Here is a 16,236-nt window from a genome sequence, read left to right as displayed (position 1 = left end):
ATCAAAATTTACTCTCTGATGTAGGGCAAAGTGGAAGCTGAATTCCATTTAGTCACTGCAGAGGAAGCTGAGAAGAGTCCTGTAGGGAAAGCTCGGAAGGAACCTGAGCCTTTGGAGAAACCCAAGTGAGTGGGAGCATATTCACTAAGTGAGATAAGGAGGCTGGTATAGTGGTTAGAGCAAGGAATTTAGCAGGAATGCTTCTTATGTCTGCTTCTGTCTCTGGTACTGTCTTTTTATGTAACTCCAGCAGACTCCATTAGCCTCTTTGTGACTCAGTTTGCCCAGATATAAAAATGTGGAGTAATGATATTTACCTAGAGTATCTGACAGGAATATCGTTAGGCTTAAATAATTAATATTTGCTAAGTGCTTTACAATTGTTATGTTAATCAATATCTGCTATGCCTGTCATTGCTAACCTATATGTCTAGGGGCTTGCTTCTCAATATTAGATGTGAGGGATTCTTTGCCCATACGTGAAGGAATCCACAAATCTGATTTGTGTGTATATGTCTGGTACTTATATGCATAAATTAGACACACGCCAATGACTGCACACATGGGAATGGTGCAATTTTATCACATCTATCTATATTCACTTATTGAATTTCACAGTCAAAGAATGAGGCTACCTATTTTTCAACATAAGACTGCGTAAGGTTTTTTAAAGTCCTTTCACAAAGCAAAAGGTCCAGAATGAACTTTTTATCAAATCAAATTCCACCACCCTCAAAAAATTGCCAGGTGAGGTTTTTGAATCAGAAAAACATTCATGTCGTCAGTTAATTCTGTTACAGGGATGAGCTATGGAAAGACAAGGAATTTGAAATAAGATTCCCTACTACAAAAGATTTTTAAAATCTTATTCCAAGTGGTAATTTTAACCGGTGAAGAATTTCATTCTCTACATCAAAAAGATGTTCAGTTGAGCTTCCAGATTTTCTGACCTTCTACAGGAGGCATTTGTGGGTGACAATGAGATTGTTTACAAGACTTCAACAGTTTTATGAAAAAATATGCAGACAATATTCATGATGATATAGCATTTTAATTTTATTTCCCTTATTGTAACATCTTCGCAACCTTGGGGTATACTTGGTATAGGATCAATAAGCAATATCTCAAAAGAACATATTCTGTTACCTTGAATTATTCCAAATAGTATTTTGTATTCTGAATAGTCCCATTATACACAACTGACAGACACTGGCTCAGTTCATTCCTGAGGTAAGGCCTTTAAAGTCAGAGAGGCACAATGTCTTCCAGAGCTCCCTGGCATGCAGCGGGGAGATGGCTACTACATTGTCTCTTGGTTGCATGTGACTTGCACTTTTCTCTGCAGCCAGTCAGCTTTGCTGGGCTGCGTGAAGAGGATCAGGGCCATGGTCCTACCTCTTTTGATGAATGTGCTCTAGTTGTGGGGCAGGAAAAAGCATCCCTGCACTCAGAAGAATTTTGGATTGCAGCTCTGGTTGTCCCCTCCATAGTGGAAAGGTTCCTCGTACCTTTCCCACCCCTGTGCACACATGCAAAAAACAACCACAATCTGGCCGCTGGGGTTTGGTGGCCAGAGATTCCCAAATAACGTTTGGTCAAGACCCAGATTTTAAAACTGCATGTGAGTGGATTCCATTCTAAGGCTTCCCAGCACTCTGCTGGGACTAACTCACACATGCCATACGTGTTTGAAAAATCTAGCAATGTGACTATAACCAGGAAAGCAGATTATTTGTAGTGGCTACTCGCTAGGACTCTCATCCTAAGGCAATTGACATCAATGGGAGTCTTTCCACTGGGCTTTGGGTCAGGCCCAAGAAGCACAGGACCTCTAAACTTCACATTTAAAACTTGCTGTAGGTTAATATGTAAATTAGGACCCCCAGATTTGTCTTAATTTGCATAGCTCTGAAATTTAAAATATACAGTTCATTCTTCACAGTAGCACGTGGGTGTGTGTTATGAGATGTGGTGGTTAAGAACAGAAGAATGGCCATACTGGTCACAATGATCCATCAACCCCAGTTTCCTGTCTTCCGACAGAGACCAGTGCCAGATGCTTTAGAGGGAATAAACAGAACAGGGCAAACATCGAGTGATCCATTCCCTGTCATCCGGTCCCAGCTTCTGGCAGTCAGAGGTCTAGGGACACCCACAGCATGGGATTGTCTCTCTGACCATCTTGCCTAATAGTCATTGACAGACCTATCCTCCATAAACTTATCTAATTCCTTTTTGAACCTCACTATTGTTTTGGCCTTCACACCATCCCCTGGCAACAAGTTCCACAGGTTGACTATACTGTGAAAAAATACTTCCTTATGTTAGTTTTAAACCTTCTGCCTGTTAATTTCATTGGATGACTCCTGGTTCTTGTGTTATGTCAAGAAATAAATAATGCATCCCCTATTCACTTTCTCTATTCATGATGGATTGTTGAGTGATCCAAAGGTGCTTAGCACTTTCAAAAGTGCTCTGAGTATTCAGAACTTTTAGTGGATTCCAAGGTGTTAAAAGGTCCTTTTGTAAGTGATATTTTTTACACAACATGAGTTTTATAATGTAATATCTTTTGGAAATGTCTGGATCTGCGCTTACCAATTTTTTCTCTCTTTTCTTCCCTTCAGCCGCCCAGACACTTCCTTCTCCTGGTTTGTAAATCCTTTCAGGTGTTTGTATCACCTCATCTGGAGAAATTACAAGAAGTACATCATCATTGCGCTGATTCTGATTATTCTGATGATCTTCTTGGTGCTTTTCATTTACACTTTGCCTGGTGCAATCAGTCGTAGGATTGTTGTAGGAACTTAGACAATTACATCTCTCCTTGTAACTAATCATACAGAAGTACTGCAGTTAAAAATAAAAACGTGACTTCATAATTAATGAACCTGAAACACATTCTGCCAGTTATAAAGATAAAGACATAACCATTCATTTCAGGAAAATGAAACTGACTTAAAATATTTTAACACTCTACTCCTTTGGCTGCTTATTCAGAAGCAACCACGATGTGCATTATCATTAAGGAACTGCCAGAACTTTATTAACTATTTTAAAGTTTGATTCTGTGTCCATTATTAAATATGAAAATACATTCTTTGATATTGCACAAAAACTGTGTTATAAAGAGTAAATATTAATTAATATTATATCTATATTATCAAATATTGAGAGAGAAATGTTCAATAAACATGAAAACTAGGAAGGATGTCCTGTGTGTTCTTTGCATAATGTGGCACCGGATGATTTTAATGTTTATTCATGATTTTATATTGATGTACATGATTTTTAAAGATAGTCTGTTCATGAAAATCAAAGGTGAAATTCTCTCCTTTGTTGTCATATACACATTTTAAAATTTCTAAAATAAATGTATTATGCTCCCAAATCTCAAGATATTGCCCTCAAGTAAATAACCAATGAGGGAGAGAGGAATGAGGAGGTATAGGAGAAGGGGGGGAAATCTATTTTCAGATGTGGTTTGAAAACCTATTGAGAGTTAGTGAAGGAGAGAGATGGAGGAAAGATTGTCCACTAGAGAGAAAGGGCTCTTGCATAAGTAGTGGGAACATTGTACTGAGAAGAGAATTCCCTCTACCTGCTAGATGAACAGAGAGCATGAGAAAGGAAACAAAGAGAAGGTGGAGGCTGGAACAAGTCATGGGGGATTTAAAAACAAAGGGTAAAATCCTGTCCCCACTGAAGTCAATGGCACAACTCCCATCCCAGTCCAGAACACAGAACATTTTATACATTGTTATAACAGGAGGTCAGACTAGAATTGTATAATATTCCCTTCTTGCCTTATAATCCATGAATATGAATAATTAACAGCTATAAAAATCCCCATAGGCTGATAGTTGGTTAGACAGACATGGAGTAGATCTGACCTTCCAGAAATTCATTCCACCATTCTAAAGCCATACGAGTAACAATTAAAATGTAAGCTCTCTGGTTAAGTGACTAGCTATTCTTGTGTGTTCAGAAAAGCATGGACACTTTAACATAGTAATACAAATGAATCATTTGGATGCAGTGTTGCCACACAGTTGAGATTGAATGGGCAAAGAGCCTGAAATGTGCTCTCGTCTCTTCAAGATAGGTTGATCCTTCTATGTGAGGATATGAAGCACATTAGCAAGACAGTGTGGGGAAGCTTGCATTGTCACTGCTGGTGCTTTGCCTGTTCTGGGGCGCTACAGAGGACATTGGTTTTCCAGGGCTGTCCATCTGGCAAGCACAGAGGTCATTTTAAAAAATGAAAATAAATCAAACTGCCAAATAGCAAACATTTTGCGTTTAAACGGGATTAAACTCCATGAACATAGTGACAAGAAGATTTAGTATTTCTTGTGGCTTTCACATTCTAAGTGTGTTATAAACATTAACAAGCTAACTTTAAGTGTGTGAGCAGTTTTGTTAAAATTAAACATATGCTTCAGTGCTCTGCTGGACTGGGGCCTTCACGTGATGTATTTTACCTTTATGTGTTTAATATGACAAATAAATAGATGGCGTTTGCTCTAGTTACTCATTAACAGGATAAGGAAGTGATGCTGCCAGGTGCCGCACACCCTCAGTATCCACTGATCACAATGGGAGTTGAGGACACTCTGCATCGTCTTTAAGACGCCCTAACCCAGTATGGTACATGCTTGCCTGGCATTTTTAAGTATTCCTCTAACACTGCTAGTTTTTATTTCACTGTGTACTTAACTCTGTATTACACTGAAGTACAAATCCTGTTTCTCCTAATAAGCCTTTCTGTGTCTATGAACCTTTGAATTATGATGATTTAACTGAGCTAATTTTGTTATGCATAAATAAAATTATTTTAATAAAAAAGCTCAGCTGAACAGTTTCTACCATCTTATAATAGTCTGGAAGGCAACATGCTGATTCTTTAAGCAGAACCTTCTGTTTAAGTATAGGACAATAGGTCTGATCCTTCAAGGTGCTACCTCCCTACTGATTTTAGGATTAGAGTATGATTTTGATTATGTGGCAACATGAGGGAGTAAGAATTCTTCTGGCACCCATGCACTGGCTACCACGCCCTGGGTCTAGGTATAGAGCGATAAGCAGGTGCTATGTGTCTGCTTTTTCCTTCCCGGTGGAGGTGGTCGGAGTAAGAGGTGGACAGACTCTTGACTGGCTGAAGCCTGTTCCTGCACCATTGAAATCAACAGGAGGTTTGCCATTGACTTCAGTGGGCACAGAACCAAGCCCTTGTTGGTCAGAGCAGCTGAGCTGGCACAGAGGTGTCGTAACTAGCTGCTGGTATAGGCCCGCAGCAAGTTTCTAGCCAGCTCACAGAGCAAGGAAGAAGCAGGAACAGAATTGTGACTCAGAGAGGTGTCTGAGTCACAGTGTGTCAGGCACTGGCACCCAGTAGTCAGGCCTAGGGGTTGGAGAGGAGGTTGGCACCAGATGTAGGGTCAGGACCAGGCCCAGGGACAGGTCAGAGTTAGAACTGAGATCAGAGTCCATCAACAAGCCAAATCAGTACTCTAGCTGGAGTCCAGATATAAGGCAAAAGTCGAAGCTGAGTGATCAGTGTCCGAGGGTCCCAGGAGGGGGGGCCAGAAGGCAGAGGCAGGGCTGGAAGAAGGTCAGAGTAGGGCAAAGACAAGGCTGGAGCAGGCTGGAACAGGGTTTGCGCAAGAACAGGAACTAGAACTGGATCAAGAGCAGGAGCTGGAGGGTGGTCAGATAGGAATGGGAAGAAACTGAGGCAGGCTGGAGGCACAGGGGCAGATAACCACTTGAAAACACTCCCCTTCAGAGCCCAGAGTTTGCAGTCTCTATATTCCTCTGCTCTCAGCCAATAGGTGTGAAACCCACTGACAGAATGTGTATCTCATCCCTTCTTTAGTGACCGATCCACATAGAAGATAACTTACTATTGCTACCAGTTACTCCATTAGTTCAGGTGGTAGAGGTTTGTGCTGTGGCTCTAAAGGTCCAAAACCTGCTAATGATGTATGTTGGGGATCACTATGTTTCCATGTAGAGGGATTTCTGGTTTTCCTGTGTTTTTTTTTTTAATTAGGAAATTACATACAAATAACATTAAGGTGGCAAAGCCAACACTTCCGAAGTTAGGAAATGCCAGACAGAATTAAGGTTTCCCATGCACAACAATCTAGCAGCCCACCTCAGCAGAAAGGACACCTCGATACACGAATGGGCTCTGAAGGACATGCTTCTCCCTCAGGTGTTTCAGGTGCGGGGTGTTCCCCCTCGTAGATCTCTTTGCCAGCAGCAAGAAGAAAGTATCATATTTTGTTCTCAGGGAGGCATGAGTCCAGGCTCCGTGTTGTATGCTTTCCTGATTCACCGGAGCAGTCATCTGCTGTATGCCTTCCCATCATTCCCACTAATTCCCGGAGTCCTCAGGAAGGTGAGACAAGACAAAGCCTGACTGATACTCACAGCACCAGATTGGCTTTGCCGGTTGTGGTTCTCTGAGCTGATGAATCATGCAAACAGTCCTTCACGGTCTAGTCCTTCCCCCGGACCTGTTGTCTCTGTATCTAACAGCTTGGTTGCTTGTTGGTTGGCCTTTGTGGACAGAAGCTGTTTGGCAGAGGTTTGGGACATTTTGATTCAGAACAGGAAAGCCTCCACTAGACTAACGTATCACTTTAAATGCAAATGTTTTTCACAGTGGGCTGTTCAGCGCCATCATCATCGGATGCAGACTTCCATTCCTGACATGCTGGACTATCTCTTGTCTTTAAAACAACCTGGATCCTCAGTTAGTTCACTGATGGTTCATTTGGCCACAGTATCAGCTTGTCACGCACCTATACAAAATTGCACTGTATTCTCACACCCTAAAGTATCTAAATTTCTGCAAGGGTTAATTCATATGTTTCCTCCTCCCTTCGAACCAATATCACCACATTCTTTGAACCAGCTGTCAATTAAGACCACTTTCTTTGGGCAATTACCTCAATAAGAAGGGTGAGTGAGACTCATAGCTGGCCCTCTCTATGCTGAGGACAGAGTGACACTGAGGCAGAAGAACTATTCAGTTTCATTTGGAGTTTTGCTTGGACTTGGACTTGTTTCTGATGCCCCGGAAGGGGTCCGAACGTAGGTGACTTGGCTGGAGGGCTGAGACTCAGAAGATCTGAGGCCAGAGGTAGACAGCCGGCAGGATGTGATGGAGCTGAATGTAGCAGGAAAATCCTACCCCAGCACAAAGGGATGCTCCAAGGGTGAGCGAGCCCTGCCACAGGCTTTCATGTGATTTGAACAAAGTGGCTCCCCACTCGCAAGTTAAATCTAATTCTGCTAGAGCTCAGGCGTCCTTATAGTTGAGATTTGTAGTGCAGCCATTTGGAGCTCAGTACATACTTTTGCTAGTCCTTATTCTCCATTGTCAGCTTCTAGATCTGATGCCCAGTTTGGCAGGGAAGTCCTACTAATGCTTATTAAGTAGGATTTCTAGCTCCCACTTCTTTAGGAGGTTAACTCACCAAGCATGGAATCAAGATGTGGACAGATACTTGAAGATGAAAGAATGGTTACTTACCTTACAGTAACTGTGGTTCTTTGAGATGTTTTGGCCCTGTGGATCCCACAACCCACCCATCTTCCCCGGACTGAGGGTGGTGAAGGAACTCACTGGCCTTGGGGCCATCCTACACTTTATGCCCTTGCTAGGAGTGGCACTATGGCATGCTTGGCTTGCTTGGCTCCAATGAACATTAGTGGTTTAAAGATTCTGGTGTCTCGTGCATGGGGTGCATTCACACCAAGAGTGGGATCCATGTGGGCAGAACATCTCAAAGAACCACAGTTACTGTAAGGTAAGTAACTGTTCTTTATCTGTCTAGGTGGCACTTAACATGGTGACTGAAGCTCTAAAAACACACTTCTTCGGAACTTATCATTGGAACATCTAAGCAGCAAATGCAGCAACTTATGAGACTTATATACTATTCTCTTAGCCCTGGTCTACACTGGGGGAGGGGGGGTCGGGGATTGATCTAAGTTACGCAACTTCGGATACGTGACTAACGTAGCTGAAGTCGACGTACTTAGAGCAACTTACCGTGGTGTCTTCACTGGGGTGAGTCGACTGCTGCCGCTCCCCCGTCGACTCTGCCTGCGCCTCTTGCGGCGCTGGAGTATAGGAGTCGACGGGAGAGCGCTCAGGAATCAATTTATTATGTCTAGACTAGATGCGATAAATCGATCCCCGCTGGATCGATCGCTGCCCGCCGATCCAGCGGGTAATGAAGACATACACTTAGAATGGGCCATTTGTCCCTTCTCCCTCAGTTAGGTCATATAGAAGATGTTAAGGGGAAGGAACTATATGCCACATAATATTCTGCTGTTTTAATCAACCAATGTTTTTCCTCTGTCAACCAATTATAAATGTAATGTTGAGCATTTTTATCAACCATCCTCTCTACAAATTCTATTATTTACTACAGAAGGACAATAACTACCCACATGGAAAATAACCAAGCCAATCAGAATTGTCTGGAAGAATACACGTTTCACATACCCAGTGCACAGATGCCAATTTCACTTCCTTTTCTCCTCAAAGAAAATTGTAAAGGCTTAAAAGTACTTACAGTAGTTCTTCAACAGCACTGCAGCATGGAAGGATCAATAATAGAAAAATGGCACTTGTATGTTGTGCTAGCAAAGTAGAGTTGCAAAAGGTCCAAGGAAATGAAACGAAAAGTCTTTTTTTAAGGAGAAAAAACCCAAAATAGAATCAGAAGCAGCAAAGAAGAAAAGTTTCTCTACAAAAGAATCTCAACTCTGGGTAGATTCACTAAAAAATGAATACTAAACCCTTGAAGAACAGGAGTTTGTGATTATATGCCACCTCCTGGAGTGTCAGAAAAATCAGCACACCTGCCATGACAGAGCAAAGTAATGAAACCACATGCTCCAGCAAAGCAGAGTGAAAGTGACAGAAATTCAGCATTGGGTCTTTGACGTCACAGCCTCTAATGAAAAGGAATCATATTAGAAAAAATTCAACAGACCGTGAAATGTGAGACCTCTTGGGAAACAGCAATTAGTTTATAACTCCGTCACGTCTATTGGCTCAGCTGCGTAACCTTTCTGTAGAGCTAATGTGAAAGGAATCCAAGAGCACGTAACATTTAAGCAGAGGAGGGAAGGCCACATGGCATTCTGATGTGTTACTCTTGATTTACTGCAGTATAATCAAGGCAATATCCAACCCTTACAGTAGTTGCCAATAATGTCAACATTTTATTTTAAAAAATTACACTGCACTGGTATCCACACTGTTTCCTGTTCTAAGTGCAGAGAAATACTTTGGTATCGCATACACTACAGCTAAGTAGTAACTGTTGGCACGTGTAAAATGATGGTTGTACAGTAATGGTGATTCTTTTTTAACTGGTACTAGATTCACTTCCCCATCTTGAACCTTTGATAACCCTCGTCCTTTTCATTGCAGCGATATCTGAAGAATAATTTTTTCTTCTAATTTATGCTACGAAAATGCAACTACCACACCCAAGAATGTCCTTGAAATCAGTAATCAAAAGATGTGACCCACCTCCACTGGCACTTGTCATAGGTGAAAGCCTATGGAATCACAGATGTCCCATTGTTTCTGACCCATTGTTTCTATCCCTGGTGGTTTGCAAGATATCCTACCTAGAAATGATCACTGGTCTTACAAGCAAACCATAGAGGCCATGTAGAAGACAGGTGGTGATGTTTGCAGCATCCAATATTGCTGGTCCCGAACGGTCAAAAATCATGTCAGGCCCCCCCAAAATCATGAGCTTAGCTTGAAAATCATAAGATTAAAAATAATAATAATAAAGTTTGGATTCTTTTCTTTGCCTTCTGGTGTTTGAACCTTTATGTTACATTTTGATGACATTTTCCAGCTTTTCCCAGCAACCATGAGAGCTAGAAGTGTACTTTTTTTTTTTTTTAATGAAAGCTGAGATTCTCACAAATCCAGCAACTGGGGCTTTACGAAACCCATCAAACAGCACAAGACTCATAATAAAACCACAAGAGTTGACAACATTGAGCATCCCAAGCAAGTCTGCCTTTGGGTTACATAGCAGGTCAGTGGAAGAGCGGGAATTAGAATTTAGAGGGTCCTGACCCTCAGCTTTAGGCTTAGCCCACTAGGCCACACTGCTTCCAGTCTAGCCAAAACAAATTACTGGGCTTACCAGTCTTTTACATATTTTAAATTTTTTGTTACTGGTTTGCATTGCAGGTCATTCATTTTGATAATCTCTCAGCATGAGTGTACCCTCTTGGTCACTGTATAGCAGTTGCCCAGATGGGCTACACTGACAGTCTGTACATCTTGGCAGTGGCTGAATGCACCTTGCTATTTTATGAGTGTTTTGATTTCTGTAATGTTTGGATGCTTGACTCTGGCACAGAGACCCTAACTATGGGCAAGTCACTTGCTCTGTCTGTCCCTCTGTTCCCATCTGTAAAAAATGGAGGCATATTGGAAGGATAAATTAATTAATGCTTGCGAGGAACTCAGCTACTCTGGTGATGGAGGCCTTATCCTTAGTTGGGGATTGGTCCTGCTTTGAGCAGGGGGTTGGACTAGATGACCTCCTGAGGTCCCTTCCAACCCTGATATTCTATGATTCTATGATTATCAGTACCCAGATAGATAGAACTGAGTGTTCCCATCTCAAAGGCTACCTCTCCTTCTACCTAGCAAGTAGCTTTTAAAAATTGTTTCCTGCATTCCTCTCTGGTGGACGTTCCAAATCTCCATTACTCCACCCTGTCCACCTGTGTGAGCTCTATGCAGAAGGTTAACTTGCTGCTTGCAAGGAATGAGGCAGGGCCTCTGCAGTCTCTCAAAATCAATGGCCTGTTGCTTTATTTGTCTTACTGATACATCAGTCAGGCTGAGTGCTTCAGGTTTCTATGGTCAGATGCATCCTGCTCTATTTCAGAGTCTCAAGGCATCACTTATGTTCTTTCCACTCCAGCATAGCTTTTTGGGGGGCGGGGGGTTGGACAGGAGGGGACATGGCCCTTCCTCAGCCAGATGGATCATTGTAACTCTCATGAGAGAAGATCTCAGTAGATTATGGAGGGAGGCTCCATCTTGTTTGTGATTTGAATGCTGGCTATTTATTCATGGATGCAAATAGCTTGGTGAGTGAAGCCACTGAGAGGTAGTGGGACCCACTGCATGGAGCACTACACTGGGAGTCAAGAAATAAACATGGGTTCTAGTCCCAGCTCTGCCACTGACTTGCTGCCTGACCTTGGGCAAGTCACTTCAGTTCTGATTCCCCTCTATTTTTTGTCTTGTCTGTTTAGAGTGTAAGATCACCAAGGCAGGGATTGTCTCTCACCATGTGTTGTTATTTGGGGGCCCAGTTTCAGTTCCAGCATGCGGCTTGGTGTACAGGATGTTACTGTGTGTCAAGCTGCCTGGCTACAGATTCACATGTTGGCTTGGGCACAGTCATCTGTTGTTTAGCCAAGCCCTAAGTTACCTTCCTTCACCACAGGTCTACTTTGTCATACAGCCTCCTTGTGGCCCTTTAGTTTCTGCAGCATGTGAGGTTTCAACTAAAATAATACAAGTTTTAAGCCTTCTGGTTACAAGGAAAACCTTCCAGAAACGATGCTATATTCCTGAGTGCCTGACCAACCAATGCCACAGACAGCAACGGCGGCTCGAGGACCAGTGGGAATTTATCTGAAGAGGGCATTTACACAGAAGCCTAATAATGACAGTTTAAGTAGCAGTGTTGTTAACTGCTTCACGGCTAACCATTTCAGCAGAAACATCAAGCAAAGGTGCTTTGCTTAGGGAAGGAAAGACTCATCGGATCCATAGTCTTGTGGCCTGCCACCCCTCCCCCCGCCTCTCAGCTTCAATTGCTCTCTGGAAAAGTGGAGTCCTGAGACGAATAGGTATGGAGCAGGAAAGAAGAGCACTTCTGGTTATGGAGAAGAATCTAGAGTCTAGATGCTCTTCTGGCAAAGTTTTGCTTTGCTGTTTCTGCTGGGTGTAAGCGCCTTGCTTTCATAAAATCATAGAATCATAGAATATCAGGGTTGGAAGGGACCTCAGGAGGTCATCTAGTCCAACCCCCTGCTCAAAGCAGGACCAATCCCCAAATAAATCATCCCAGACAGGGCTTTGTCAAGCCTGACCTTAAAAACTTCTAAGGAAGGAGATTCCACCACCTCCCTAGGTAACGCATTCCAGTGTTTCACCATCCTCCTAGTGAAAAAGTTTTTCCTAATATCCAACCTAAATCTCCCCCACTGCAACTTGAGACCATTACTCCTTGTTCTGTCATCTGCTACCACTGAGAACAGTCTAGAGCCATCCTCTTTGGAACCCCCTTTCAGGTAGTTGAAAGCAGCTATCAAATCCCCCCTCATTCTTCTCTTCCGCAGACTAAACAATCCCAGTTCCCTCAGCCTCTCCTCATAAGTCATGTGTTCCAGTCCACTAATCATTTTTCTTGCCCTCCGCTGGACTCTTTCCAATTTTTCCACATCCTTCTTGTAGTGTGGGGCCCAAAACTGGACACAGTACTCCAGATGAGGCCTCACCAATGTCAAACAGAGGGGAACGATCACGGCCCTCGATCTGCTGGCAATGCCCCTACTTATACATCCCAAAATGCCATTGGCCTTCTTGGCAACAAGGGCACACTGTTGACTCATATCCAGCTTCTCATCCACTGTAACCCCTAGATCCTTTTCTGCAGAACTGCTGCCGAGCCATTTGGTCCCTAGTCTGTTGCGGTGCATGGGATTCTTCCGTCCTAAGTGCAGGACTCTGCACTTGTCCTTGTTGAACCTCATCAGATTTCTTTTGGCCCAATCCTCTAATTTGTCTAGGGCCCTGTACCCTCCAGCGTATCTACCTCTCCTCCCAGTTTAGTGTCATCTGCAAACTTGCTGAGAGTGCAATCCACACCAGCCTCCAGATCATTTATGAAGATATTGAACAAAACCGGCTCCAGGACCGACCCTTGGGGCACTCCACTTGATACCAGCTGCCAGCTAGACATGGAGCCATTGATCACTACCCGTTGAGCCCGAAAATCTAGCCAGCTTTCTATCCACCTTATAGTCCATTCATCCAGCCCATACTTCTTTAACTTGCCGGCAAGAATACTGTGGGAGACCATGTCAAAAGCTTTGCTAAAGTCAAGGAACAATACGTCCACTGCTTTCCCCTCATCCACAGAGCCAGTTATCTCGTCATAGAAGGCAATTAGATTAGTCAGGCATGACTTGCCCTTGATGAATCCATGCTGACTGTTCCTGATCACTTTCCTCTCTTCTAAGTGCTTCAGAATTGATTCCTTGAGGACCTGCTTCATGATTTTTCCAGGGACTGAGGTGAGGCTGACTGGCCTGTAGTTCCCAGGATCCTCCTTCTTCCCTTTTTTAAAGATGGGCACTACATTAGCCTTTTTCCAGTCATCCGGGACCTCCTCCGATCGCCATGAGTTTTCAAAGATAATGGCCAATGGCTCTGCAATCACATCCGCCAACTCCTTTGGCACTCTCGGATGCAGCACATCCGGCCCCATGAACTTGTACTCATCCAGCTTTTCTAAATAGTCCCGAACCACTTCTTTCTCCACAGAGGGCTGGTCACTTCCTCCCCATGCTGTGCTGCCCAGTGCAGCAGTCTGTGAGCTGACCTTGTTCGTGAAGACAGAGGCAAAAAAAGCATTGAGTACATAGCTTTTTCCACATCCTCTGTCACTAGGTTGCCTCCCTCATTCAGTAAGGGGCCCACACTTTCCTTGACTTTCTTCTGTTTGCTAACAGACCTGAAGAAACTCTTCTTGTTATTCTTAACATCTCTTGCTAGCTGTACCTCCAGGTGTGATTTGGCCTTCCTGATTTCACTCCTGCATGCCCGAGCAATATTTTTATACTCTTCCCTGGTCATTTGTCCAATCTTCCACTTCTTGTAAGCTTCTTTTTTGTATTTAAGATCAGCAAGGATTTCCCTGTTAAGCCAAGCTGGTTGCCTGCCATATTTACAATTCTTTCTACACATCGGGATGGTTTGTCCCTGTAACCTCAATAAGGATTCTTTAAAATACAGCCAGCTCTCCTGGACTCCTGTCCCCTTCATGTTATTCTCCCAGGGGTTCCTGCCCATCAGTTCCCTGAAGGAGTCAAACTCTGCTTTTCTGAAGTCCAGGGTCCATATTCTGCTGCTCTTTCTTCCCTGTGTCAGGATCCTGAACTCGACCATCTCATGGTCACTGCCTCCCAGTTCCCATCCACTTTTGCTTCCCCTACTAATTCTTCCTGGTTTGTGAGCAGCAGGTCAAGAAGAGCTCTGCCCCTAGTTGGTTCCTCCAGCACTTGCACCAGGAAATTGTACCCTTCACTTTCCAAAAACTTCTTGGATTGTCTGTGCACTGCTATATTGCTCTTCCAGCAGATATCAGGGTGATTGAAGTCTCCCATGAGAACCAGGGCCTGCGATCTAATAACTTCTGTTAGTTGCCAGAAGAAAGCCTCATCCACCTCATCCCCCTGGTCCGGTGGTCTACAGCAGACTCCCACCATGACATCACCCTTGTTGCTCACACTTCTAAACTTAATCCAGAGATTCTCAGGTTTTTCTGCAGTTTCATACCAGAGCTCGGAGCAGTCATACTGCTCTCTTACATACAATGCAACTCCCCCACCTTTTCTGTCCTGCCTGTCCTTCCTGAACGGTTTATATCCATCCATGACCGTACTCCAGTCATGGGAGTTATCCCACCAAGTCCCTGTTATTCCAATCACATCATAATTCCTTGACTGTGCCAGGACTTCCAGTTCTCCCTGCTTGTTTCCCAGGCTTCTTGCATTTGTGTATAGGCACTTGAGATAACTTGCTGTTTGTCCTGCTTTCTTAGTATGAGGCAGGAGCCCTCCCCTTTCACGTTCTCCTGCTCGTGCTTCCTCCCAGTATCCCACGTCCCCTCTTACCTCAGGGCTTTGGTCTCCTTCCCCCGGTGAACCTAGTTTAAAGCCCTCCTCACTAGGTTAGCCAGCCTGCTTCCAAAGATGCTCTTCCCACTCTTCGTTAGGTGGAGCCCGTCTCTGTCTAGCACTCCTCCTTCTTGGAACACCATCCCATGATCAAAGAATCCAAAGCCTTCTCTCCGACTCCATATGCGTAGCCATTTGTTGACTTCCACGATTCAACAGTCTCTACATAGGCCTTTTCCTTCTACGGGGAGGATGGACAAAAACACCACTTGCACCTCAAACTCCTTTATCCTTCTTCCCAGAGCCACGTAGTCCGCAGTGATCCACTCAAGGTCTTTCTGTTATTTATTCGGTTCCTGCATTGTCCAGACAGCTATTGCAGGAATACATTTGTGTACTAATTGCACCAGTCAATTAGCTCCACCATTATGGTAGTTAGTGTTGCTGTGAGACACCTACGTACTCATTTTGAATCACAGATCTTTGAAATGTGCCAGGAAGCTGCAATGCTTTCATTGTAACAGCATCACAAAACACCAGAAATTTTGAAAGACAGAAGGGTTTACAGGAACTTAACTGTAATCATAATTAATTGAAAATACAATAGAGTATAACCCTGTCTAGCTGCAGTGTTTCAGGCACTTCAAAAACTTCGGAAAAGGGGTTTTTCAAATAATTAGAGGAGTATTCAATGCACACACAGGGACATAACTGTGTTTCAGTTAAGTGGAGTATGGATTCACAGGACTGTACTCTATTCTCTGTATTTCATTCATGTGTTGGAATGCATTGTGAATTAGGAGATCTGACTTTATTTCCTGGCTCTGCCACAGACTTCTTGTGTGTCGTTTGACAGATCACTTGGGGACAGATTTTCAAATGCTCAGCATCAATGACTGGGGTCAGATTTTCAAAAGAGCTGTGGTCCCATTTAGGCAGCTAAATGCAGTACAGATTTTCAAGGTCCTTGGCAATCAATGCATTCATGCACTGTATGAAAAAATCCAGCCTCTAATTTTGGTACCTAAACAGGAGCTGAGCTCCTTTAAAAATCTAGCCCCTCCTAGGAGTGTTGTGAGGATAAATTCATTAGTGTTTGTGAACTTACTGTGGTGATAGTGGCCATATAAATAAACAGTTAGATAGACTTGGTATTAACACTGTATTCTGAATCCATGTTTTGACTTTACATCTAATCATAAAATTCAAAAGTACTGGAAAAAGATGAGGGGTTGAATGTAGCAA

At 43.3% G+C, this 16,236-nt stretch overlaps 1 protein-coding gene and 1 long non-coding RNA gene across 2 annotated transcripts in view; one reads left to right on the top strand and one right to left on the bottom strand.

Moving 5' to 3' along the window:
• The window catches only part of FER1L6 (fer-1 like family member 6), a 141,356-nt gene extending 138,545 nt beyond the window's left edge, over positions 1 to 2,811 (top strand). The window contains exons 40-41 of the mRNA XM_074943883.1: positions 25 to 125; positions 2,628 to 2,811. Coding sequence (XP_074799984.1) covers positions 25 to 125; positions 2,628 to 2,811 — 285 coding nt within the window. The remainder of the gene's footprint in view (positions 1 to 24; positions 126 to 2,627) is intronic.
• LOC141982117 (uncharacterized) overlaps positions 1 to 15,362 on the bottom strand; it is an 84,231-nt gene extending 68,869 nt beyond the window's left edge. Inside the window, exons 1-2 of the long non-coding RNA XR_012637967.1 lie at positions 14,989 to 15,362; positions 2,599 to 2,687 (exon numbers count right to left, since the gene is read on the bottom strand). This is a non-coding gene — a long non-coding RNA (uncharacterized LOC141982117). The remainder of the gene's footprint in view (positions 1 to 2,598; positions 2,688 to 14,988) is intronic.
• Positions 15,363 to 16,236: the final 874 nt, after the last annotated feature.

Source organism: Natator depressus, chromosome 2 (assembly GCF_965152275.1).
Source record: "Natator depressus isolate rNatDep1 chromosome 2, rNatDep2.hap1, whole genome shotgun sequence".
Lineage (NCBI taxonomy): Eukaryota > Metazoa > Chordata > Testudines > Cheloniidae > Natator > Natator depressus.
This window is presented reverse-complemented; position numbering and strand designations above follow the sequence as displayed.